We start from the raw sequence: 24,881 nt of genomic DNA, 5'->3' as shown, positions 1-24,881 counted from the left end.
ACCCCAATCTACTCTGTCTGGCCCAAAGTGCTCAAACTGCAGGACATTCTCTCAGTTTGTGGTGCACAGAAAATCCTTTTCCTCATATGCAAAATCTTGACTAATCTGGCTCTGTCTTAATGACCTTATAGTGCAGTCTGAGAACACTTTGCTCTCAGACTGGAGGCTTGCTTGTTGTTCCTAGAGTATTTAAGAGTAGAATGGGAGGCAGAGCCTTCAGCTTTCAGACCCCTCTTCTGTGGAACAAGCTTCTGGTTTGGGAGACAGACACCCTCTCTAGTTTTAGTGGATGAGAACCTACACAGAGACAGTTCTCACCAAAGCCATTAATTAGCTTAGAGGAGCTATAGTGAGGTACCATATTAACCAACCAACTGACCAAGACGTCTCCACTGAATAGTTTGAGTTCAGAACTGTTTTTAATTTCCAAAAATATGCCTGTTTAATAATAATAATGCATTGGATTTATATAGCGCTTTTCAAGGCACCCAAAGCGCTTTACAATGACATTATTCATTCACGCTCACATTCACACACTGGTGGAGGCAAGCTACGGTTGTAGCCACAGCTGCCCTGGGGCAGACTGACAGACGCGAGGCTGCCATATCGCGCCATCGGCCCCTCTGGCCAACACCAGTAATGGTAAATGGTCTGTATTTATATAGCGCTTTTATGGTCCCTAAGGACCCCAAAGCGCTTTACATATCCAGTCATTCACCCATTCACACACACATTCATACACTGGTGATGGCAAGCTACGTTGTAGCCACAGCCACCCTGGGGCGCACAGTAGGCGGTAGGGTAAAGTGCCTTGCCCAAGGACACAACGACCAGGACAGAGAGGCCGGGGATCGAACCGGCGACCTTCCGGTTATAGGTGCCCTTCCCAACCCCCTGAGCCACGGTCGTTAATGTTTTGTTTTTGTGGTTAAAACAAAACATTAACCCCACCCTAACCCTTGACAACTATTCAGGTCACTACTAATTCATGTACAAAGCCTTTAATGAATTAGATACATTTTTTAGTTGAGTCCCACCCATACTTTTTAAGTAATTTCTGAAGTTTTTGTTTTTTTTAAGTGATATAATATAATCAGCTAGATACTGAAGATATGTATTTCAACCATGACTTTGACTTCAACATGAAGGGAATGAAAAAAGGTTGTTGAGTGAGGGAGCAGGAGCATAGGAAAATATTACTTCATAATTTGTAAGCGTTTCTCTGTGGCCTCAAACTGCAGCACATGAAAAACGAACTACTGAATTACTATTTAGGAAACTGACATTCCAGTGCATTAAATAAAAGGTAGTCATTGGAAAATATAGAGTGTACACATAGTTAAGAACCTTTCAGAATGACTAAATTGATCAACAAAATGCAAAGAAACAAGCAACATGACTTCATACAGTAAGAAGGTGTCAGGGTCCTGCGTCTCCTGACCCAGCGTTTTTAGTTCTTTGTGATTTTTGTATTATTGTACTTGTGTGAGTTATTCTATGGTTTCTAGTTTTGATCCCTTGCCCTTCATCGCTCTCTGTGTCCCCTCTGTTCTGTGTAAGTCTGTGTCTGCATGTTTGAGTTTCCCTCTGTGTCTTTTGGTTCGTCGAGTCCTCTGCCTTACTGGTTATGTCTCTGTGTTTCTTAGTTGCTGTCTCCACCGTGTCAAGTTCGCGTCTCTGTCATACTTCCTGTTTTACTTTGAAGGTCCGTGTCTTATGTGAATGTGTTCAGTTTACGCTTCCTTGTCTCGTCAGTTCTGATTTCCCCCAGCTGTGCTCTCCTTCTGTGTCTCATTCCCCTCATTACTTCTCAGTGTATTTAAGCCCTGTGTTTCTGTGTCAGTGTCGCGTCGTACCCTCCACTAGCTGTGTGTTTTGCTGCTGTGTTTCCAGTGTTTAGTCTCCAGCTCCTGTTTAGTATTTCAGTTCCAGTGTTTTAGTCCTCTGGGGTTTTTGTTTGTCTTTTGGTGAGTTTAGTTAAGTAAGACGTTTTTCCCAGCAATAAAGCTTTATTGCTGGGATTGCTTGGATCCACCACTCCTGCTTGCCTGCCTGCCACACAGCCAACCATGACAGAAGGCCCAGTGACTCATGACGGCATCCACTCTGCCAGTCTCAGTTTGAGTGTGCCAGTGAGGAAATACTCACTGGAATAAATATATAAATAAATATAATATAAAAGATGGACCTAGCTTGTAGGTCTGAAAAGTACAGGAAATGCAGAAATGCTTTAAGCTTGCATTCTTTTTAAAGGCCACCAGGGATAAATTCAAAAAACGACTTTCAGTCCAAGGAACCATCAGCCCTGACCTCTGTAAACACTTTCTTACAATTTTATGGTTTGACTCATTCATTTCGAGTCAAACTGATTAAAACGTGATTCATTTTTAAAACTTTGGTCTTTCTAAGAATCAGAGAAAAGAGGATTTCATCATCCACACTCCCTATCTTTCTTTCCGTTTTTTTAGAATCAGTTAGATCCTCTTTCTTCTACTTAATTAAACCTCCCTTGTATTTAACCTTTTGCTTGTTTCCGAAATCTGCCTTTTCCCAGAATTGGTCAGAAGTGTCAGCTTCTTTCGCTCAACCTCAGAGTGGAAATAAGTTTATAATTTTCTTGAACTTTCTATGCATTATTGAGCAATTCTTTGAGAAGCTGGAAAACCAAATGAACACATTTAAACCAAGCAGGACAGTCCAACCATTAACCCTCTTGCTTTCAGGTAACACTTCATCACCTCAGTCTCAACAATATTGCATTTTCTTAGATTTCAGATCTCGGTTTTACAATACTGCCCTCCTGTGGTGGAAGTTATAGTACAGGTTTGCAGAGGGTAATTACAAAAATGACCTTTTATATTCAAAGTCTAACCGTTTTTAGCCCATGTTACTCAGTTAAACTTCAACAAAACATTAATTTATATTTCTCAGCTATGTAAGTATTCATCATATTATATTTATATTTTCGTGAGCGGTTTCATCTGTCTCTTGGTTTAGACAAGCTGTTCAGTCACTGTAGCTCTGGTGTCCCTACATTAACAACAATGCCTGGCCTTGTTTTGGCTATTACCAAGAACACCGTTACACCATTGCACCACCCGCTGAGCTACACATACATATTTTCTTTAAACTGTTAATTATTTTTTTCTTAACTAGGTTTTTGTGTGAATCTGCACAGTGAAATTCCTCAGCCTTCATTCCTCACTTTGGAATGAGCATGAAGCTGTGATTTTTGCAGCTCACAGGTCCTGTGCAGTAATCCAATAATCAATGCCTTCACAGCTGTGGTGTCGCTGTAGATGCCATTACAGATGACCTTTGTAGTCTGATAACGCCATGTGACACATTATAGTTGACAATGTAGAAATGTTATGCAACAGCTTTCATTCACTCTCTTTTTGTTGGCACTCTGAACATTGTGTCAACAGTCCAGCGTCACAGCTCAGTGGTATTTTAATGTAATACCAACTTGTAATGCAATACATTTACACAGGCAGCACATTTTTGTGGAAGAACTGCATGATATAAATGGATCATAAGGCTTTTTTGGGGGGGGGGCTTATGGCTCATTCACATGAAACTAAACAGACAAAACAAAAGATTAGGATAATCAGGCCTCATTAATGCAATATAACGAGAGAACTTCCAGTTTGGATAATCTGCATTTATTTTTTAATTTATGGAAGGTAAACAACAAGTAATATGCTGCCAAGGATTCACTGACTCTGCTACTACTGCTACTAACAAAAAAACAAGCAGAAATCTGAGCTAACGTGGACGTACCACAAACTGCAGTTCCTCTGATGTCCACTAGAGGGTTCAATAGGAAAAACTGTTAAAATATTAAACTTTAAGCTTTAGAGCAGAAATAAAGATGTTACAACCTGTTATAAAGAACAATTTTGGTCTCTGTAGCTCATTTTTTAGGAGGATTATATTAAGTTTACAATTTTACAGGTACAGCCTCTTTGACTGAGAGGTTGATGTGATAAAGGTGACTGTAGCTGCTAGGCTTCACCTTACTTAATTGAAATCCTAGAACTGGACCACTTTGTCTTATCTGACAAATAATAAGGCGAATGAGTGAAATTTTATTTATATTTTTTTTTTAATTTCACTCAGCACCAGTTAACAGGTATCTTTGTCTGTGTGATGTAACCATAGGGTTACACTTCACTCACCATCTAATTTGGTTACTTTGGGCTTCTAAAGCCCAACATGACAACAGCCATAAAGGCTTGATTGTTCATCTTTCATATACAAAAGTAAAGCTAATGTTTTAGTATGTAAGAGTTTATCATTTTTAATGGGGGGAGACGCCAAGTTTTTTTTCCAAAGTCTGACTGTATTGAAGTCACTTGATTTATGACCTCAGTATCACTTTCCTAATAAGTTTATAAATGAATGTCCCATTTAGAGGAAAAAAGGATGACTGAAGTTGTTTGAGAATGCAGTATTTTCCATTTATCAGTCAGATCAAACCCTCTTTTTTTATCATGTCTAGTTTCAAAAACATAAACTTATGACAGGTAAAATTTATGACATTATGATGAATAAGTGCCCCAGAACTAAATGGGCCCCTTTCAAAATGCCCACAACTACTCCGCTGTAGCTGTAGTATATGTGGTATGACACCTTTCATCTTATTTAGCTAACTGCCTCCACTTCACTACAAAGCAGGCAGCTTTTTAATATGTTTAGGTGGCTGAACTGTTTCCTGACAGCTACTCACTGCGGGTGCGTTATCGATAGTGCTCTGGATGGCTGCAGCCAAGCCCTCCTTCATCATGCAGGTCAGGCTGTAGAACTCGTGCTGTTGGTCGATCTCAAACAGGCCCAGAAGTTTCCACTGCTGCCTCAGACCTCCCCACCGCCTTCTCTTCATGGAGCGCTGCTGGTGACTCGACATCCCCGGACCGCCTGTCGACATCTCCATCTGAGATAGAGAAAAACAGCCTGATGAGGAAAAAAAATGTGACTGCTCCACTGTGGACGCAGAGGAGAAAAGAAATCAGAGTGTGAGTGGAGGCCAGAGAGGCCAGCGACTAACACAAAAGACAGCTGACTGTCAGTTGAGTCTTTAACAGAGTAACTATGGAGACCAACACAAAGGGATAAAAGCTTCATGGGCTGTGCTGTGGATAATGCCATAATGCTGCTCCTCTGAATGCCACAGAAAAACACTTTAATTGCACGGTCATGTCGACCGTGTTTTACAGTAAATGTTTGACCCTGTGAGCTCTACACACCTGAGCCACTCAGTACTAAGCCTTTGTTTTTCAGAGAAACAAAAGCACTAAATAGCAACTTAAAGTTTTTGATGGTGAATGATGTGTTCATCAGCGTTTAGGCAGAGAAAAAAGCACTTGTATAAATGTGTGAATGCGTGAATGAGGTACTTGTAGCAAGAAAGACCTTTGAGAGCTCAAACTGAGTAGAAAAACACTACCTTATCCTGCTGGAAACAACTGCCAAAAGACAGGTAGAAAGGTAGGCTGGTGGACATGGTCAGCAGCAGCTTGGACCGTTTGATAGAGGCAGGATGGCTCCGCCCTTCCTTGTTGTTGTTTCCACCAAATTTTGACCCTACTATCCAAATGTCACAGCACAAACTGAGACTCATAAGTTCTTCCAGGCCTTAGTTGTCCAGTTTTGATAAGCAATTTTGGAATTGTACTCCTAGTTTCACTGTTAGCTAAAAGAAATGGTGTGTTGGGTGGTCTTCTACTGTTGTAGCCCATCTGCTGTGCTACTGTGCTTTCAGAGAAGCTCTTCTGCATGCTGTGCGGCCTTTCTCCTCTGACCACTGATATCAACAAGGCTTTCTATTTTTCTTTCAGACCATTTTCTGTAACCCTAGAGATCTCAGCTTCTTCTGAAATACTCAGACCAGCTGACCAGCAATGTCCAAAGACCTTTAAATCACCTTTCTTCCCCATTCTGATGCTCAGTTTGAACTTCAGCAGTTCATCTTCACCATTTCTATATGTTGAGTTGCTGCCATGTGATTCACTGATTAGATATTTGCATTAACATGGAGCTGAACAGGTGTATCTAATAAAGTGACTTGTGAATGAAAATAGACACTAGATGGTGGTTTGGGTCATAATTCACTCCTGGAAAACTTCATATCTGCTCAGTGAACAATGAAGACAGTGGGTCCTGATGATGTGGTTACATGTGAGGAGGTGTCAGTCTGAGCAGTCTCAGTGTTGCAAAGAAACTAAAGAAACAAATAGCTTCATTAAAATGCTTGTGTTTGGCTTCAAATAAAGATTCACTTCATCAGTAATAAAACCTTCATTTTAGAAACAACATTAAGATCTGTTATTACAGAGTCTTTATCCTGCAATTTAAACCTGCCTGAGATTACCATTTTTATCAGCTGGTGCTTTTAAAAAGAAAACAGTGCCTCGCCACTTACATCACAGATTTACCTTCCTTTTGTAAATTAGCCTGCCATGCCATTGGGCGCGTCCATAGCAACATGGATGACGTTGCGCTCCTTGGACCTTTTGAGCTCCTCTCTCTGTTCTTCACTTTGACTGAGAAACAAAAGCTTCCTGTCTGATCACAGCCTCTCCTGATGCTGTTTGATGGTCTGAGTGTTCGGCTTCAGCACGTCATTAACAATGGTGACAATTTATAATAACCATTGTTAATAACTGGTAAAAAAAAAATTAAAATAATTAATTGCAGTAAATCATATTTAATAATGTTTAATAACCGGCACATAATTAGTAAGTAGAACATCATCCCGTAAAGTTGCAACTGATGTTTATAGAACGTTGGAAATCTATTCACTATTAAACCCTACTTGGCTCTTATAATGCTGAAACTGACATATTACTATTTCATAGGGTGTAAAAATGGACAGGTGTCCTGCTTCATTCAGTTTCCTGTTTGTTCTGCTTTAACTTTCTGTAAACAAATACATAATAAAGTACGCCCACCCTCAACAAATAGGATTTACTGCTGGCAGTGCAAACCAGGCTCTCGCTACAGGGACCAGATGTCCCATAACAACAGGCCTGATACCCAGTACACTCAAAGCGCCCCCTACAGGAAACCCCGAATGTACAGTAGACACTAATGTTTCTGTCACTTTTTAGGGAATCAAACTCAAAGTAATGTCAGTACTTCCATGCTTTAAACACTACATGGTCGTCCTCTCTCCCGCACTCCATATTATCTATTGTTGATCTACACACGTCTGTTGCTGCCATGGATGTTGCACGCTCGTATGTCATTGTCATGAGACACTCTCACAAACAAAATCACGGTTTAGCATGGTTTAACAAAGCCTGCTTACGGGAAAGTTACTTTACTTACTTTACTCATTTCTTGAAAAAGGTAATTGGATTACGCATTACTGCCCATGTCTGTAAGTCACCTAGGTATGTTAACAGCTATATTCTGCAAATACGTTTAGAATGTATCTTTAATCTGTTTAAGAGGACAACAACGTCTTGTGATTACTTGTGGACAATCCGTCGCTCTTATTTTGAAACCTTATCGAGGCTCATCGAAGCTGCAGAACAGCAGCACGGGACAGAGGAGGTCTTGTTCGCAGTCTTGGGAAGGATTGAGTGGAAGAGCAGAGGGTGCAGCATCTGCAGAATCCGTTCTAACGATCTGTTGTGGTGGAGAGCTGAGCGTAGAAGCAAAGCTTTAGATTTACTGGTCGATCGACGCTCCATGTCTGTGCTGTGCGTACAGACTGAAAGCATGAGGGTGAGGTACGTGTGCTAGACATGAGCCTCCTCTGAAGGGTGGATGGGCTCAGCTTCAGAGGTAGAAAGAGATCAGTCAGAGTAGAGCTGTTCCTCCTCCACATCAAAAGGCAAGACTTAAGGTGGATTGATCAGGATGCCTTCTAACTGTCTTGGTTTGAGTCCTCAGGCCAGATCCAGGACATGCTGGAGAGACTTTGTCTGTTGGGTAGAGTGGGTTTTCTAACATTATAAAAAGTATTTAGCGCAGCATGTGGAGAGCTGGTTCATGTGTTGAGCTCATTAAAGCTGCAGAGATGGTAGAGCTGGTCTCTATCTCTTGGGAGATGATTCACGGGCAATCCATTTTTTTAAGCAACTTCTGGAAGTTAAAGCATAATAAGTACTGGCAGCTGGATGTGCCGGCATTAAACTGTTACTTTACATTCGACCTCCTGAAACCTACAAATAATTTTTATAGTATGGTGCTGTGTAGATGATAAGCGTTACTGCATATGATCTCGATATTTGTTTTCTAAACTATGAAAAGCTATAACCTTTATACCTTTATCTAACTGTAACTGAAACAGTGCTGTATTCAATTAATTAAAAGAACCATTAGCTACGTTTCAGTCTTGATTACAGCAAGACTGGAAACCCTCAAACATCCATTACAATCAAGTGTAAACACTAAATAACTGATAAGCCACCACAAACCCCCTAAACTGTATAACCCCAGGTAAGGTCTCCCAAGGCAAACTGGTCCGAGGAGAGAAATTAGACTTAGCCTAAAATTTGGATCTGGATAAACTTGCAGGAAGTGTGAATCCACACTCAAGAGAGAAACTAGTAGAGAGGGAGTGAACTATATCATTTATGTCACGAGGCAGGTGGCTGTCCTTGCTTTGGAGCTCCAAACTTCCACAGAAGGAGAAGGTTCATCTGGAAACTTGTTTATCTGGAAACTTGTCTACCTGTTGCTTGAAGAAATTTATAGCTGTACTTACCAGCTCTGAAACCACTTACCTGTAACCTGTCACAGGAAGGACTTACCTCCTCTCTTGCCTCTCTGCCAACTCTCTGATGCTTGCCAGCTGTCGGCACATGACATCAAACTCAAGTAAGACTATTAAACACCCACTGGCTTTCTCATGTGAATCATATCTTCCTCTTAACCGTCTTGTCTCCTCTCCATGTACTAGTCCGTTATGCTTCTGAATTCCCCCACCTACTGCCTTCAAACCATAAACTCCATAACTCTTTATCTACTTATCAATAAACAACGTTTTAAACCTGCAGCTGTTGTCTGCTCTTTGCTTCTGCTTTTTGACAAAATGCAACAACTTAGCTGCATTGCATAATTTTCCATTTTTTACCATTTTTAATGCATTATTAATTGAAAATAATTTGTCACTTATTTTAAAATTGCACTCAACAAATACGTCACTTTTTGTGTCGCGACTATTTTTGCTATGACACCAGGCTGAATAGACAGAAGACTGGAGGACAATGAAGTGGTAGTCCCCAATAAAGAAGGTGACTCTGGAGCCGTAATCGAACACCATCCCACACCCACATCTTGAAAAGAATATTAGCCAAGCTGTCACATCTGTCCCTGGATTTCCTCTGAAGTTCTGCTACAGACTTTATTGGAAAACCCTGCAGGAAGACCGTTTAACTGTCTGGTTTACTTTCCCTTGGCTCTATCTTAGCAGCTTGTTGTGGTCTGAACTTTGCAAGTGGCGGTTATTAAATCCCTGAAATTAATAATGTTCAGTAGAACAGCAGCTGATGTGCACACCAGCCTGCCATAAATTAGCATTATTAGACCGTGTTAGGACTTGCTCCTTAAGTTGGCGGTTGCTGTTTGTGACAAACACGGGTTCCAATGGAATGCATAACAGCTTTCCCTTCCAGAGAGTTTCACTTTCACCAACGAAAATAAAAGTGTGGCAAAGCAACAGAAGTGAGCAAAACTTAATGTGACACATTTCATTCGCAAAACATGAGCTGTCACAGAGGCCGCAGCACATCTCGCTATAGATAATCAGTGTTGGGCAAGTTACTTTGAAAAAGTAATTAATTATAGTTACTAGTTATTTCTTCAAAAAAGTAACTGAGTTAGTAACTGAGTTACAAGATTCTAAAAGTAATTACTTGAAAAGTAACTATTGCGTTAAAACGTTTAACCCTCTGGGGTCCAGGGTATATTTGGCCATGTTTAACTACTTTTGATTTTCTCTCCACATTTTACCTTTAAAAACGATTTACTTTGCCTTGTTTGGTATCATCCTTTTCAGCACAACCTCACGTGTCTGAATTTACAGTTATGTTTTCATTTTGACATACTGTATTAACACAATTGATCTAAAATCAGACAAAAAACATAAAATCCGAGTAGAAAAAGTTATATTTTTTACTGTAACAACCACAAACATGTTTATTAAATCATATTTAACAACTTTAAATGGAAATATAAATTGTCAATTTTAAAATCATATGCACAAGTTTTGCAAACAACAAAGTTATTTGCAGCCATCTACCTTTTACCCTTTTGTATAACCATATCAAACTATTTACACAACAATCAGGTGTTCTGCATTCAATAAGATGCCGCACAAATTATTTGTGCCACTTCAAAAATTTCTGTCGACTATAAAGGAGAACATCACAGCCTGACTGCAGCAGGTGTATCACTCCTCCTGTTTTGATTAAGCAGTCACCTCATTGTTCTGACACACAACACAAAACTATCCACAACACTACACACTAATTACACAAGACAACACATTAACTACACATTAATTACACACTCCAAACACGCTAAACGTCACAAATCTCTCACATCTCACATCTCTCTCTCACTCTCTCGCCGTCACTCCTCAAACTTCCCCCTCTTCCTAAACAACCAAATGTCATGTTGCCATATCATTTCTTGATTGGTCGACATGGTGCATTTTTCCACCAACATGAAATGGGTGGGTTTTTTATTTGTTTGTTTTTATTTTTTGGTCATAAGCAGAGAGTGCTTGTTAGCGCTGTCCTTAGACAGTAAACTATTAAGGAAAAACGGCGTGTATATATTGTTTATCATGACTCTGGTTTTACGTGGCCTATCAACACAATTTAAAAACTGGTAAATATCACCTTGTTGCTTTGTCATCTTAAAGTGATCGTGTGATTGGCTTACCACGACAGCAGCAGTCATGCGATTGTTTTGCCCCCTTAGCTCCAGGTGTTGTGCCAAAAAGTGATCGTCTACCAGAAAGTGTTTGCCGTCTGCGGGAGCGCGCAGCTGCTTAAAGCTGTAGCGCCCAGATTACTTACCACTACTTCCGTGCAACTATAGGATGCGGTAAGCTGAACACAGCTTCAGCCGTCTGTTTGTTGAAAAATAGTAACGCGACCGCACTGCATTTTCTTGTTAGTAATGGTAACGGCGTTAGAACGATAGGAATAGTAATGAGTTACTCGTTACTGAAAAAAATAACGCCGTTAGTAACGCCGTTACTTGTAACGCCGTTATTCCCATCACTGTAGATAATACATTGAGTTCGTGTTTAAATGTAAGCAGGAGGATTCATGAGAAATTGATGAAAAAGTCAGCAATATGATGATAATAGAAAGGATAAAACCCAGAAGTGCATGCCAATTACAGGCAAATAAAAATACAAAACAAATAAAAGGAATTAAATATTAAATAAAATAATGTAGCGGGCCAGGGCTGTTCGGGGTTTGTTCTGTTATTACAGTTATGTGTTTGTTGTCATGTTGTTATGGTGACGAGTGACGCGCTCTCTCGGCGACTGTGTTTCCGGTGAGAGAGCGCCTTTTTTTGTTGTTTATGTGGTTGCCGCGCTGAGGAGTGGCAGTGTTCTGGGCCGGTTATAAAATAAATGGGTGCTCCCAAAGAAACCTTTGTCTCCTCCGTGACTGAGATCGCCACATTGGTGTCAGAAGTGGGATTGCTCACCCTCGCCATAATGGAGAGAGACATTCGGAGGCTGGAGCAAGCTGTCGAGGAGAGCATCTGCTGCTTGGGAAGCTGGCGATCGAGGAGAGAGGAAGCGAGCGGCCATGTAAGTCCCCCGACGGGTCCCGACGGCGCGAGCGCACCGCGGCGGCGGCCCGTCACGACAGACGCTAGGGCAATGCTTCATGGGCTGCCTCTGTCGACCGACACACCGAGCCCCTGACAGCGAGTGGTGACGCCTGCAACGCCAGCTAAGGTACCGAAATACAACGGGCTAACCCCGCTAGAGCCCTACCTCTCACAAGTACGGCTAGCCACGAGGCATAATGGCTGGAGCGACGAAGAGGCTGCTACACACTTAGCGCTAGCATTGGAAGGAGATGCACTGCAGGTACTCCTTGACCTAGCCCCGTCAGAGCAGCATGAGCTCCAGACCCTCACCATAGCACTCGAGAGGCAATTCGGGCAGCGGCACTCCACTGATCAGAGCAGAGAACAGCTGACCAACCGGAGCCGTCGGCCGGGGGAGAGCCTGGGCACCTTTGCAGCGGACGTGTTGCTGCATGCTCGTCGTGGCTACCCGGAGTTCCCAGCAGCAGCCCGTGAGGAGGTTAGCCTGCATGCTTTTCTGTGAGGACTTTTTCCAGAGCGACTACGTCAACACATCCGCCTGGCCATGCCTCAAACTCTCCGTGAGGCACTCCTTGAGGCTGAGAGGGCCGAGCTGGTGTTCACCTCGCAACCTAACCAGCAGGTGCCAGCTGCAACCCTCAGTGCCCCGGAGGCATCCCCGTCGACCGACCGACCGCTGCTACCGGTGCGATGAGCCTGGCCACGTGGCGCATGACTGCCCAGCACCTGCCCCAAGACCAGGACTACGCAGCCTCAGGGAAACGGGGTGGGAGCGGTGTAGTGACGGGACCACCGCTCCAGCTTCCTGCCCCCCTCCAAGGACGATGCACGGTGGTGGGCCGAGTTGGGCACCTCAAGGGACTCTACCTGAGCTGCTGTGTTGAGGACCTGCCATGCCAGGCCCTGGTGGACACGGGGTCCACCATTTCCCTGACACGACCTGGCGTGCTCCCTGGAACGTCCGGGCCATTGGTGAAGGGTTGGTCACCCACCGACACCCAGCTGATGACGGTGACGGGTGAGAGGGCTGATATGCGGGGAAAGAAACCGTTGCGGGTCCGAGTGAAGGATCTGGAGCTGGTGCACGACTTCTGGCTTGCTGACATTCAAGACCAGTGCATCATCGGCCTTGATCTGCTGACCCGCTGGGGGGCATGCGTCGACACCGCAAAGCGGGCTATCACTCTTGGCACAGAGACTCTTGCCCTCCAGTGCGGTCAAAAGCAGGGAGCGGAGGGAACCCGAGCCAGACGAGACAGGCGTCGGGCTGCTGCCGCTCAGCAGATTTCAGGTGCCGGTGGCTCCGGGTCATCTCTACTCACCTCAGCCCCGGCCTCTCAGCCCGACAAATCTCCCTCGACCGAGACAACCGAGGCTGTTGGTGACCTGTGGCAGCGCAGCAGCGTAGGTCTCAACGTTGACCAGCGCCAGCGGTTGAGGTGCCTCCTGGACGAGAATGTGGACATCTTTGCCGCCAGTGACAAAGACTGCAGGCAGACGGGGCTGGTCCAGCACACCGTCGACACCGGCTCTGCTCAACCCATCCGTCTGCGCCCACACCGGCTGCCCCTCTCCAAACAGCAGGTGGCAGAGGAAAAGATCCGTGAGATGGCTTCGGCTGGGGTGATCGAGCCGTCCAACAGCCCATGGGTGGCATCCCTCGTAGCCGCTGTGTTGTGTACCTGGATGACATGTTGGTGCACGGTGGCAACTTCGACAGTGCACTGTCTCACCTGAGCGAGGTCTTCAGTGCCATCCGTCGAGCTGGGCTGCGGCTCAACCCTGTGAAGTGCCGGCTGTTGGCGAGAGAGACTACGTTCTTGGGCCATGTGATCAGCGCTCAAGGTATCGCCACCGATTCCGCAAAGGTGGCTGCGGTCCGGGACTGGCTGACTCCCTCGAACGTCAAAGAACTGCGGAGCTTCCTGGGCCTAGCCTCCTACTACTGTTGGTTCATCAAGGGGTTCGCGACGATAGCCAGCCCCCTCCACCGCCTGACTGACAAGGGCCAGCCGTTTGGCTGGGGTGATGCCTGCGCTGCAGCTTTTGCACAGCTGAAGGAGGCCCTCACCAGAGCCCCAGTTCTGGCCTACCCCGACGCCCGGCAACCTTTCATTGTGGACACTGACGCTAGCAATGTAGGAGTCAGGGTGGTCCTTTCCCAGCAGGGCGAGGCCGGAGAACGAGTGGTGGCATACTTCAGCCGTGCCCTGGGGCGAGCCAAGACTCTGCGTGACCCGGCGGGAGCTGCTGGCCGTAGTGCTAGCGGTGCGGCACTTCCGGCCATACCTGCACGGTTGCCGGTTCCACCTGCGCACTGACCATGCATTTCTGACCTGGCTCCTGAACTTCAAACACCCAGAAGGCCCCACTCAACGCTCCACTGCCCCCCTTCAGCAGTACTTGGTGGGGGCCCCGATGGAGCGAGTGGGAGTGGATGTCCTAGGGCCTTTCCCCGTTACGGAGTCAGGGAACCGGTACATGCTGGTGGCGATGGACTATTTCACAAAGTGGCCGGAGGCCTACGCGGTGCCGGACCAGAGTGCGACGACGATGGCAGAGAGGCTGGTGGAGGAGATGTTCGCCCGTTTTGGGGTCCCAGCTGAGCTCCACAGTGACCAGGGGCGCAACTTCGAATCGAAGGTCTTCGGGGAGATTTGCTGGCGGCTGGGGGTGGAGAAGACAAGAACCACACTGCTCCACCCGCAAAGCGACGGCTTGGTTGAGCGTTTTAACTGCACACTGGCTACCCAGCTCGCCATTCTCACCAGCCGCCACCAGCGGGATTGGGACTGACATCTGCCCCTGGTCCTTTGGTCGTATCGGACTGTGGTTCAGGAGTCCAGCCAGTGCACGCCTGCCACTTTGATGTTTGGGCGGGAGCTCCGGATGCCTGTGGATCTGGTGTTTGGGTCCCCCCCCGAGCCGGAGATTGACGGTGGGCCAGAGATGGACTACTACAGGAGGCTGAGGGAGCGGCTGCAGGTGGTTCACGATTACACCCGCCAGGCCCAGGCCAGCACCGGAGTACGACAGAAAAGAGCCTATGACACCAAGTGCCGGGGGGAGGCTTTTGTGCCTGGCGACAAGGTTTGGGTGTACTGCCCGGTTCACAAGAGAGGAGTGTCCCCCAAACTGTGCAGTCACTGGCAAGGGCCGGCGGAGGTCGTGGAGCGGCTAACGGAAGTGGTGTACTGTATCCGCATGCCAGGCCCGGGGCGCATGGTGGTGTTGCACCGGGACAGGCTTTCACCATACCGACCGCTCGCTCCGGCAGACGCCGGGGCAGGGGATGCTGGTGACACCCCAGGTTCTGATCCGAGTGACTTTTCCCCTGCCGGTCGAGACCGGCTGGTGCGTCAGAAGAAGGCACCCGGACACTTACAGGACTTTGTGTGGGGTAATGGGGCTGTTGGGGACGACTGACCCCTTAGGTGGGGGCTATGTAGCGGGCCAGGGCTGTTCAGGGTTTGTTCTGTTATTACAGTTATGTGTTTGTTGTCATGTTGTTATGGTGACGAGTGACGCGCTCTCTCGGCGACTGTGTTTCCGGTGAGAGAGCGCCTTTTTTTGTTGTTTATGTGGTTGCCGCACTGAGGAGGGAGGTAGCGGCAGTGTTCTGGGCCGGTTATAAAATAAACGGGTGCTCCCAAAGAAACCTTTGTCTCCTCCGTGACTGAGATCGCCACAATAATAACGTTACAGATAGAGTTTGGATTTGGCAAACACCCTGCCGTTTTTATAAACCCAAGTATAGAAAAGATTTTAACGTCATTTTTTACCCCAACTGTTTTTTTTTCTATGTACCATAAAAGGTTTATGGTACATAGAAACCTTTTCAATTAAAAAAAAATATAGTAACTAATGCACGTTTTGGTGGTTTTTGAAGTCCACCTTTTCCAGGCTTCCAGGCCCATTGCTGTGGTAAAGATGATAGGTGGAAGGTTGTGAGGGAACCGAGGAAACAAATTAAATTTTTAAAACTATCATAGGATTTGAGTCAGTTGTAATTTCCCTGGTCTTGTGATGTTTTGCAGAGTAATGCACAGCATGACAATGAAAACAGCTAAACTGATAGAGATGAGTCAGGATATAAAAATGTCTGAAAACCATCATTATCAACATTAAAATGTTTTGATTATCTTTCATATGAACAGTGTAAGTATGCGGTGTTACTGATCAGGTCAAGATCTTGGTGGATATTTTAAGATTTCTTTGGTGTAACAACAAGAATAAACCCATCTTAATAGATGCTTACTTCCTGACTAATACACTCACTGAACTCTGATTTGCATTTTTTTTCACCCTCTTGTCAGTCCAAACTGCTCAGGTGCATTTACCACAAAGTTTGCTTATTAGCACAGAATCATGTCCCAATGCTAAGACAACTGAGTCAAATACATGGCCCGAGGGCCTGAACTCGCCCACTGAAAGACCCAATCCAGCCCACTGGATGGCTTTAAAAGTGTAAAACCTGCAGAGAAGCAGGGCACAGCTTAGTTTGGGCTTTTCCCTGTTTTCCTGCATGAATTATTGTGTTGCAGGCTTTTAACCTCCTAACATCTACCATGACACTGGTGATGATCAAGGATTAGGGTTTTGGTACAGTTAGCATCCAACCTTTCTTCCAACCCTTCTAATAAATAATTAGTCTATAAAACAAAACAAAACAAAAGTTTTATTTATTTTTGCAGAAAATCTGTGACGCCAGTATGAGTGGATGAAAGGGAACATCTTCCATTTGTGAAAGCGTGCCTATTTAACATGTGGCTAAAATAAAGCACGACCCTGTTAAGTGCCATGGTCTGTTTGCAGGGAGGCATGAAATGAAAATGCAGAGGCCAAGCTAAAACTCAAAATGGTAGCTTTACTGCTGAACACCGGGGAAAAACTAAACTAGACAATACAAAATAAACCTCATACGCTTGGCAAACAGAACACACAGACATATATGAGGGAGAACACAACACTGACAAAGAGAAACATGGGGCTTAAATACACTGAGGGATAACGAGGGGAATGAGACACAGGAGGAGAGCACAGCTGGGAGTAATTAGGCAGGACGAGACAAGGGAAGCAAAACTAGAAACATTAACATAAGACACAGACTGTCAAAGTAAAACAGGAAATATAATACAGATGCAGACTTGACAAGGGGTTACAGAGCAAGGAACACAGAGAGAAACCAACAGACTAAGAACTTTAAATAACTCAAAAGAGAAGGCTATTAATAATAAACAACACAAAACACTGAGACACAGACTTAGGACCGTGACATTAAGAACTTAACTTCATCCAAGCCAAAGCCTGAAACAACAACCTTCACACTGATGCCCATAATCCTGCATGCACATTATCTTACATTTGTTGTTTTATGCGATCTTCAGAATACAATCCCAGCCCCGGTAGATCCTGTCTGTGGATTGATTAGCCGATTAATGTGATGGGGATGTAACCGCTCACTAACGTCATGATGGAAGCCATTAACGCTGTCAATGCATGGTCAACATTTATGGCACTTAATGGCCACAGAGGCATCTCTGCAGTCAAAAGCAGTGACAGTGTTTTGGTGAAACCTCCAAACAGACAGAAGTTGATGCTGTTTTCATGCACAGCAAAGTTGCAACAACTGATTTGGTCACTATAAGGCTGTGAGCAGACAGCCAACTCAAAATGAATTGAGGACATTTCATCTTTAAATGAGAATCTGATGATTGTAATGAAAACAAAGCTGACAGTGTCTAATAACTGCGCACAGCAGCCTGGGGAGGTGACTACTCATCAGCAACTTGGGTGAAATCCCTCACACAGTTGATCTCTAGCAGTGACTGCATGCATTATGGAAGCAATCAGATTCAAAGCGTTTTACTTGCCTCTGTACAGCAGCTGATGGTCGGCCTGTCCGTGTCTCTTCGAGTGTGTCACTCACTGTGTGTGTGTGTGTCACATGTCAGCCAGCAGAATGACCGTGTGATGACATCGGAGCATAGCCCGGCTCATCCAGCAGTCACACCCACACTGGCACTGACTGTCCGAGGCAGACACGACCGCCAGCGGCTGCAGCTCTGATACTGCAGTCAATATGAAGCGAGCAGAGGCGCAGAAATAAAAGGTTTGTTGGGGAGGTGGGAATGCAACTGCAGCACAAACTCTGCTGACTCACTGCTGAAGGGTTTCCAGCCAACTGGACTCGAGTCTTCATCCAGCTGAAAACACACCCAATACTCCACAGACAAGAAACCCCAATGCTTCTCAGACGATCTACAAACATACAATACCTTCAACATAGATTTTCCACTTGGAGACACCAGAGTTATTGGATTTTATTCTGCTTTTTCTCCCTTTTTTTCTTTTGTTGCACATTCTTTTGGATGCTAGTTAAATATCAGGGTGACAGCTCAGATGAACAATTTGGAGACAAAGTTAGAGAAGGAAGGCTGTGATGATCTGCACATGTATGGAGGAGAGAGTGTGGATATACTGGACAAAGGATGATGAAGATGATGTTGCCAGGCAGGAGGAAAAGAGGACGACCTCAGAGGAGGTTCAAGGATGCAGTGAAGGTTGAATAAAATGGGTCTTTCTTTATTTTTGTGACAAAGGATTTTATGTATTAACATGAAAGTACGTTTATTTTACATTATTGTGTAATTAAACTACATAAAACTCAGAGATCATCACTAATGGTCTTTTATCTGTCCCAAATTATCGATTCTGATTCATTTTTATAGTAAGAAAGACAAGTGTAATTTTCAGCCTTTTCTTTAAAAGTCTTTGAGATATTCACGTTCAAATGTTGCCTCAGATTTCAGGGTGTGAAAAAAAAAACCTCTCGGATGTGGACTTTTACCCGATTGTCTCACTGAGATTGGGATCTCAAATAATACAAAGATATTAAGAAAACAAATACCAGAAAATACTGGCCTTTACCAAGATAACTGGAGCAGAACGGACTGAATTGATACACATATCGTGTGTGTGAGATTGTGAAACTTGTGATGTCGTAGGGTGTCATATTGGAAAAATAAAAAGTGTGTTGTGCAGCTCTCACCATGTCCTTTCATATGATGTTATACTCAATTATTTTTCATAGCATTGACTTTGGGTGCTAACAATGAAGGTCATATTACCGATTTACTGATATTGATTACTGACTTGCACATTTCCTGTGACCTTGATCTTGACTATGAACTGATTTTCAACAAAATTAAATCAGCTCGAGCTGTTGTTGATATTTACTATTGCACAACATTTGAAAAATATATCTTGAAAACTGTAGACTGCAAACAAACAGAACTGATTAAGTTCTCCTTCGCTTCAAGGGGAAAACCTGCAACTCATTAGTTGAATTTTCACAATGAACCATTGAAACCTTGGGATACTGAGTCAGAGCAGTGAAGGAAAAATGTCATTCCTGTATCAAACCCTGTTCATAAAATGTAGTAGAAGAAAGTGTTAGATTTTTTATTACCAGCTGAATGAAGAAGATAGCACGCTATAGACAAAAGCATTAGACCACACCTGTAAATCATGCTCACCAAGACATTTTGGAACTTTCAGCTTTGTGGAAACTGGTTGAAGAAATGATTTCTGCACAAAGAAAGGTCCAAACAGGCATGACTGAAAGAGCTTGATGTGGCAGAACTTGACTGGCTTGCACAGAGCCCTGATCTCAGCCCCATCAAACACTTTGATCATACCAGAAGGGAGCGTGCAAGCATCCAGCATCAGTGTCTGAACTTACAAATGCTCATCTGGATAAATGGACAACATTCCCACAGACACAAAAATCCTGTAGGAAGCCTTCGCAGAAGAGTGGAAGCCTTAAAAGCTCCTGCAGGTATAATCTGCAAGTTTCCCAGTATTTCTGTCTTTCCACTGTCTAGCAGTTAAAAATCCTCTGAAATAGACTGATTTGACTTCGGATCAACAATTAGTGAGCCAACACCTTTGCAAAAAGCCAAATACCAAACAATTTTGAACAATACTGGTTAATAACAGAGTAGTAAATGTACCAACCTAATGGTCTGTGGGCTCAGAGTCCTCTCATGTGTAGCCAGGAATCTTGATCCGTTCAGAGAGGACGTATCCAGTTTAAATGAGTCTGATAAGCTGTTACTGAGCCACGGTTCAGTCAGGAGAAAACCCAGCAGCTCTTCATCTTTTTGGTTTTGCCGGTTATGTTAGCTTTGAGCTCACACCTCTTCCTCCTGACTCTGTGCAGCTTCCTCCATTCCCCTGCTGCCAGGCTTCACATCTCCAGAGCTCTGCTCATGGCGTCCTTGACAATGCATCCTTGGGAACGCATTCTAGGGAATGTGTCCTTGGGAATGCACTTTTTCCTCGGAGATCATAGCCACTCGCCTGCATGACAAACTGACAGAACACGCTTGGAGATGCTGGGCTGGGGAATAAAAGAGTGCCATTCATCCAATTCCAATTAAAATAGTTGCGTATTACAGCTTTAATTGAAGAAGAGGGATTGATTGTGAACAGAGGACAAAACGTTTCATATTCCATTTTATCAATAAAGCATGCATGGATTGGAGAAATGCAGTCCCAGCTTGTGGAAAAAATATGAAGTTCAGTGAGCTGAAATGGCTGTAGTGAGCTGATGTTCAACACATTTATTATATCTGATTTCACTCACTTTTTAGGACTCAGGTAAAGATCTTTTTCTCTAACCTGATAGCAAAGGAGTGACTAATCGGACTGGACAATACAACCAAAACTGCATTTTTTAAACAGCATCTCAAAAGTGAGTCAGTGTGTGCAGAGTCTCATGTCCAGCTATGCAACGGATATAAATGTGTTTCTAAACAATATGAATTGTTTAGAGGTTTATAAAATTGCATTATTTTTCTATAACAAGCATCTATAAACTAAATGAAAGGCTAATTGCCACTTTGACTGGTCTGATCCAGGCGGCTGCAGCTTTAGGGCCACACTCCTGCTAATTGGAGCCACAAGCTGACCTTTGACTCCGTGTTGTTTGAGACCTTTATTCTGTTTTTTTTTTTTTTATGCAATCATCTGGTGAATATTCAGGCTTGCTGTTAGGGTACTTGTATTAACAGCCATTCGCTGTGTGTAACTAATCACATTACATTTTTCGGTGAAACAGTAACAATCACATCATTAGAGTTGCAGTTACGTTATGTTACAATTACTTATGTTACAAAGAATCTTCTGTACTTTTAGTATGTGAGTGTAACTTTCTTGTACAAAGAGCGGGAGCGATGACGGGTATAAAAACAAACTGCAAGCTGCATTCAAGGTCACAAGGCGATTCCTGTGTCTTCGTTTTCAGGGAGGTGTCTGCATGATGGTGAGAAGTAGGGGTGAGTTTAAAAAATCAACTTTCAAATCAATTTTAGTTTGAACAAGGCGATATCAATTCGTTAAATCCTGAATCGATTTTTAAATATAAATGTATTTTGCCAGACACACCAGAATCTCAGGTTAAAGCTCACAAAACTATTTCAACAACCATCAAACAGCTGAAGACCTGGACACACTGTCGAGTGCTGAAAGCTGACATCTGAAGCTTTAGGTTTCATCACTCTCTGACCAAACTTCACTGAACCAGCAGCAAAAGAAGATCAAAGCTACACTTCATATTTGAAAAACATTGTCATGAATTTACCAGTTTACCATCAAAAATCTTTGTTTTCTGCATCATTTGCTTGCTTATTACGCACCAGCCTACTGTCGTTTGCTGTCAGCTGCTGTTTGTTTGTTTGTTTGTTTTTCCAAAAATGACCTCCAACAAGAAAGCCTAATTTCTGCTGTTCAATACCAAATACATTTAAACTTTTACAAATGAGGCCAAATTAAACACTTAGCTGTGTCTCTAAAAAAAACCTTGGCAACTTTGCTTCCCTTCAGCAGCATCAGGTAATGTTCATATGTTGATTCATGGTTTTCTTCAGTTTTTGATCAGTTGCAGAATATTTTTAAGGCAGTTATCTGCTATAAAAACCCTCTGTGTTTTATCCTCAGTTACTTTGACACAAAGGCATCTACTGTGATGCTTACCCCTTTGATAAAGTGTCTCACAAGTGTCAGCTTTGTTTTTATACATAGATATAGAAATATGGATTTGTACTGATACATGATAAGAGTGAGAATATTTCTGACTGAGTCAAAATTGAATCTAATGAATCGAATCAGTTATAGAAATCAGTGACGATACCCAGCCCTTGTGAGAAGAAAACTTTCTACAGCTGATCAGACTGAATCCACACAGTGCGTATAAAGGTGCTTGTAAGAAATGTTTCTTTCAATAAATTGTTCCAGTGCTCAGTTTATTTTTCCATGACAGACTTCGTGACGAGGGTGGGATTTTCTGAGGAAAACCTGATAAAGAAAATATGAAGGATAGTACAGATTTTGGACCTTTAACTGTGTTTCATAGGTTTCCCACTGATTACAACCTCCCACGCTGCCAGTCATACTACACCAAAGCAATTAAGTAAGAGGCAAACTCACCTGGGCAATGAGCTGCCAGAACCTTTACTGTAAATTTTAGACATTGATTTATTTGTGTTGACAACATTTTCATTTCCTACATCAGCATTTCTTTATTTTGAAGAGGAACTGACTTTCTACTGAAGTCACTTTTTTTATTAAAAAGGATTGAATGTGTAGTTAACACCTTACACTGACAGAAGGGTGAGTTTTGCTGGTACATTTCACTTAAGACCAAAGTGGACTGTAATTTTAAAGGCATTTGACATCCCCGGTCTAAAGCATCTTTAAATTGTATCAATTAACTCCAAAACATGGTGGCAAGGCTTTTAACTGACTCTCATAAACCTTCTCATATCACCTGTTGTTGAAGGTTCTGCACTGGCATCCTGTCATGTTTAGATTTCAGTTTAAAATCTTAGATTTTAGTTGTGTAAAGTGTAGAAGTAAAGTTATATGTCATTTGATACACAAAGAGGTGTTTACATGAGTGATAGAGCTAGTTATGTATCCATTTGGTGGTTACATGTTTTGATATTTACATGTTTACACATCTGAATGTTTACAAAGCAGTAAGAAGTATGTGTTGAATCTATCTAGTTCTCTTCCCTGCATTGATCCGAGTATAGGATTTCCTGGCTTCTGAGTGGCCAGTGAATCATTCTTGAGGGGCTGTAAACTGGAAGTGTTTGGTTGCTGTTGCTGTGTGCTGAGAGTAAAGAGGCTGCTAAGATAGTTATCCGTCTCCATCTCACTGTTTCTAATCATTCAGAGAGATTCCAAACCACACAGCAAACCCTCATGTTACAGTTGAGTGATCTTACAGGATGAGGACCCTGATCTCTTTCATCTTTCCACTCCGCCCTTATTCACCCATGACAATGTTGCATCATTTTAAAAGCAGTTCTTTTACTGCTTCATGTGTGCTCATCTGGACCTTATGCAAGCTGTTTTTTATTTTTTCAATCAGTACCTCCCTAAAGCAGTTTGGATTCGGGAGACAGACACTATCTCTACTTTTAAGATTAGATTCAAAACTTTCGTTTTTGCTAAACAATATAGTTAGGGCTGGATCAGGTGACCCTGAATCCTCCCTTAGTTACTCTGCTATAGGTCTAGACTGCTGGAGGATACCCATGGTGCACTGCGTGTTTCTTCTTCACTCACTATGAAATATCTCACTCCCCCTCTGTCCCCTTCTGGCCGTCTGTGCCTCAATTTTATTCCGCAGCCTAGACATCCACATTACTCATACTCTCATAACACATACATATAGGACCTTGGAGGTGGGCACATTATACAGCGTCCAGAGGATGGTCTGTGCGTTCAAACCCACCTCTGGCGCTGGTGCCCTACCCTCAATTTTAAATGCATATAGACACTGAGGGTTTTCGGGAGGAGCCGTGCTGCTCTCTGGCAGGAAGCACCATGCCCTCCTGTGTTTTTAATGCACTTTAGAACAGCACGCAGCAACACTACATATGAGCGGGCGGAGGAAGGTTTGGAGTCTTCACTCACCCCCGTTCTGTTAACCGTCGGGGCTGGGGGGCTGGGAGGAGGTGCTGGCCGTCAGATTGGGGTCTGGGATGCGGGGCCTCCCTGCTACTGCAGATAAGGAGGCGGTCTGCTTGCCTCCACCCCAGAGAGAAGGGTTACATCTCCTGGGTCTAGGTACTGTTTGCCCCTCTAGGGGCGGGGGTACCCGGACCTGGGATATAGAGTATGTTTGGGGAGTGTGAATGTGTGTACAGTGTCTATTTGTGTCTGTCTCCACGTCGGGTGAGTGCCGAGTATTTGTTTGTGTATATGGTGGTGGGAATGCACGTTTGTGTCTGCGTGTGCCTGTTCGTCTGTGTCTATATGTCAGCTTGGGTCTTAGACTCCACCTCTCTGGGAACATCTCAGGCTCTCCGAGGTATGGAGACCTATCTCCCCTCACCACACTCCCTGCCAGTGGCTGATGTCCTCAGACGTTGGTGTGTTGGTGGTTCTTGGTGTCTGGGGCTGGGCGCTCATGTATGTACCGAGTCACTCCTGGTGGCCGATTGGCGGGGCCTGGCGCCTGTGGCCCGGCTGGGCCCCCTCCGGGGGGTGGGGCACCCTCAGGCCTCTGGGCCTGAGGCCCGGAACTCTCTGGCACAGCTGGCTGCCGGCAGAGCCCGCGGGCACGTCACTGCAACCCCCTCTGGCCTCTGCTCCATGGCTGCTGGGTGACCTCTTGTTTGGGGCTCTCCTCAGCTCTTCCCAGGAGGGTGGCACAGTTGCCTCCTTGGGTCCTCGTATTCTGGGGCCTCTGGATGTCTGGGGCCTGGATCTCCTCCATACCTGCTTCATGCCCTGGGGGACGGGGCTATGGCTCCCCACACTCCCTAGTAGATCATTACATGGAGAATCCTGGAGATCATTACATGGAGAAACCTGTGTGCATCAGCATGCTTTTCATGCTGATGCACACTTGTGTGCACACAGGTGTACACACGGGTGTTCACAGACACAAACTAAACCTTTCTTGGCTGCTACTTCAAAGCAGATTGTGCGCTGTCGATCTTGCTTACTGCACAATAACATGTAATATTTAGTATCTACTGTTATCT

The 24,881-nt window shown here is 44.2% G+C and overlaps 1 protein-coding gene across 4 annotated transcripts in view; it reads right to left on the bottom strand.

The window, feature by feature from the left end:
* The window catches only part of pip5kl1 (phosphatidylinositol-4-phosphate 5-kinase-like 1), a 40,148-nt gene extending 20,025 nt beyond the window's left edge, over positions 1 to 20,123 (bottom strand). Inside the window, exons 1-2 of one of the 4 annotated variants that reach the window (XM_005470550.4) lie at positions 19,837 to 20,123; positions 4,733 to 4,936 (exon numbers count right to left, since the gene is read on the bottom strand). In XM_005470550.4, the coding sequence (XP_005470607.1) occupies positions 4,733 to 4,936 (204 nt within the window). In that variant the 5' untranslated portion in view covers positions 19,837 to 20,123. Of the gene's footprint in view, positions 1 to 4,732; positions 4,937 to 5,050; positions 5,076 to 5,449; positions 5,670 to 17,690; positions 18,864 to 19,836 lie in introns of those variants that run through there. The other 3 variants (XM_005470551.4, XM_005470549.4, XM_005470552.1) reach the window with 3 other exon arrangements.
* Positions 20,124 to 24,881: the final 4,758 nt, after the last annotated feature.

This window comes from Oreochromis niloticus, linkage group LG7 (assembly GCF_001858045.2).
Source record: "Oreochromis niloticus isolate F11D_XX linkage group LG7, O_niloticus_UMD_NMBU, whole genome shotgun sequence".
Lineage (NCBI taxonomy): Eukaryota > Metazoa > Chordata > Actinopteri > Cichliformes > Cichlidae > Oreochromis > Oreochromis niloticus.
This window is presented reverse-complemented; position numbering and strand designations above follow the sequence as displayed.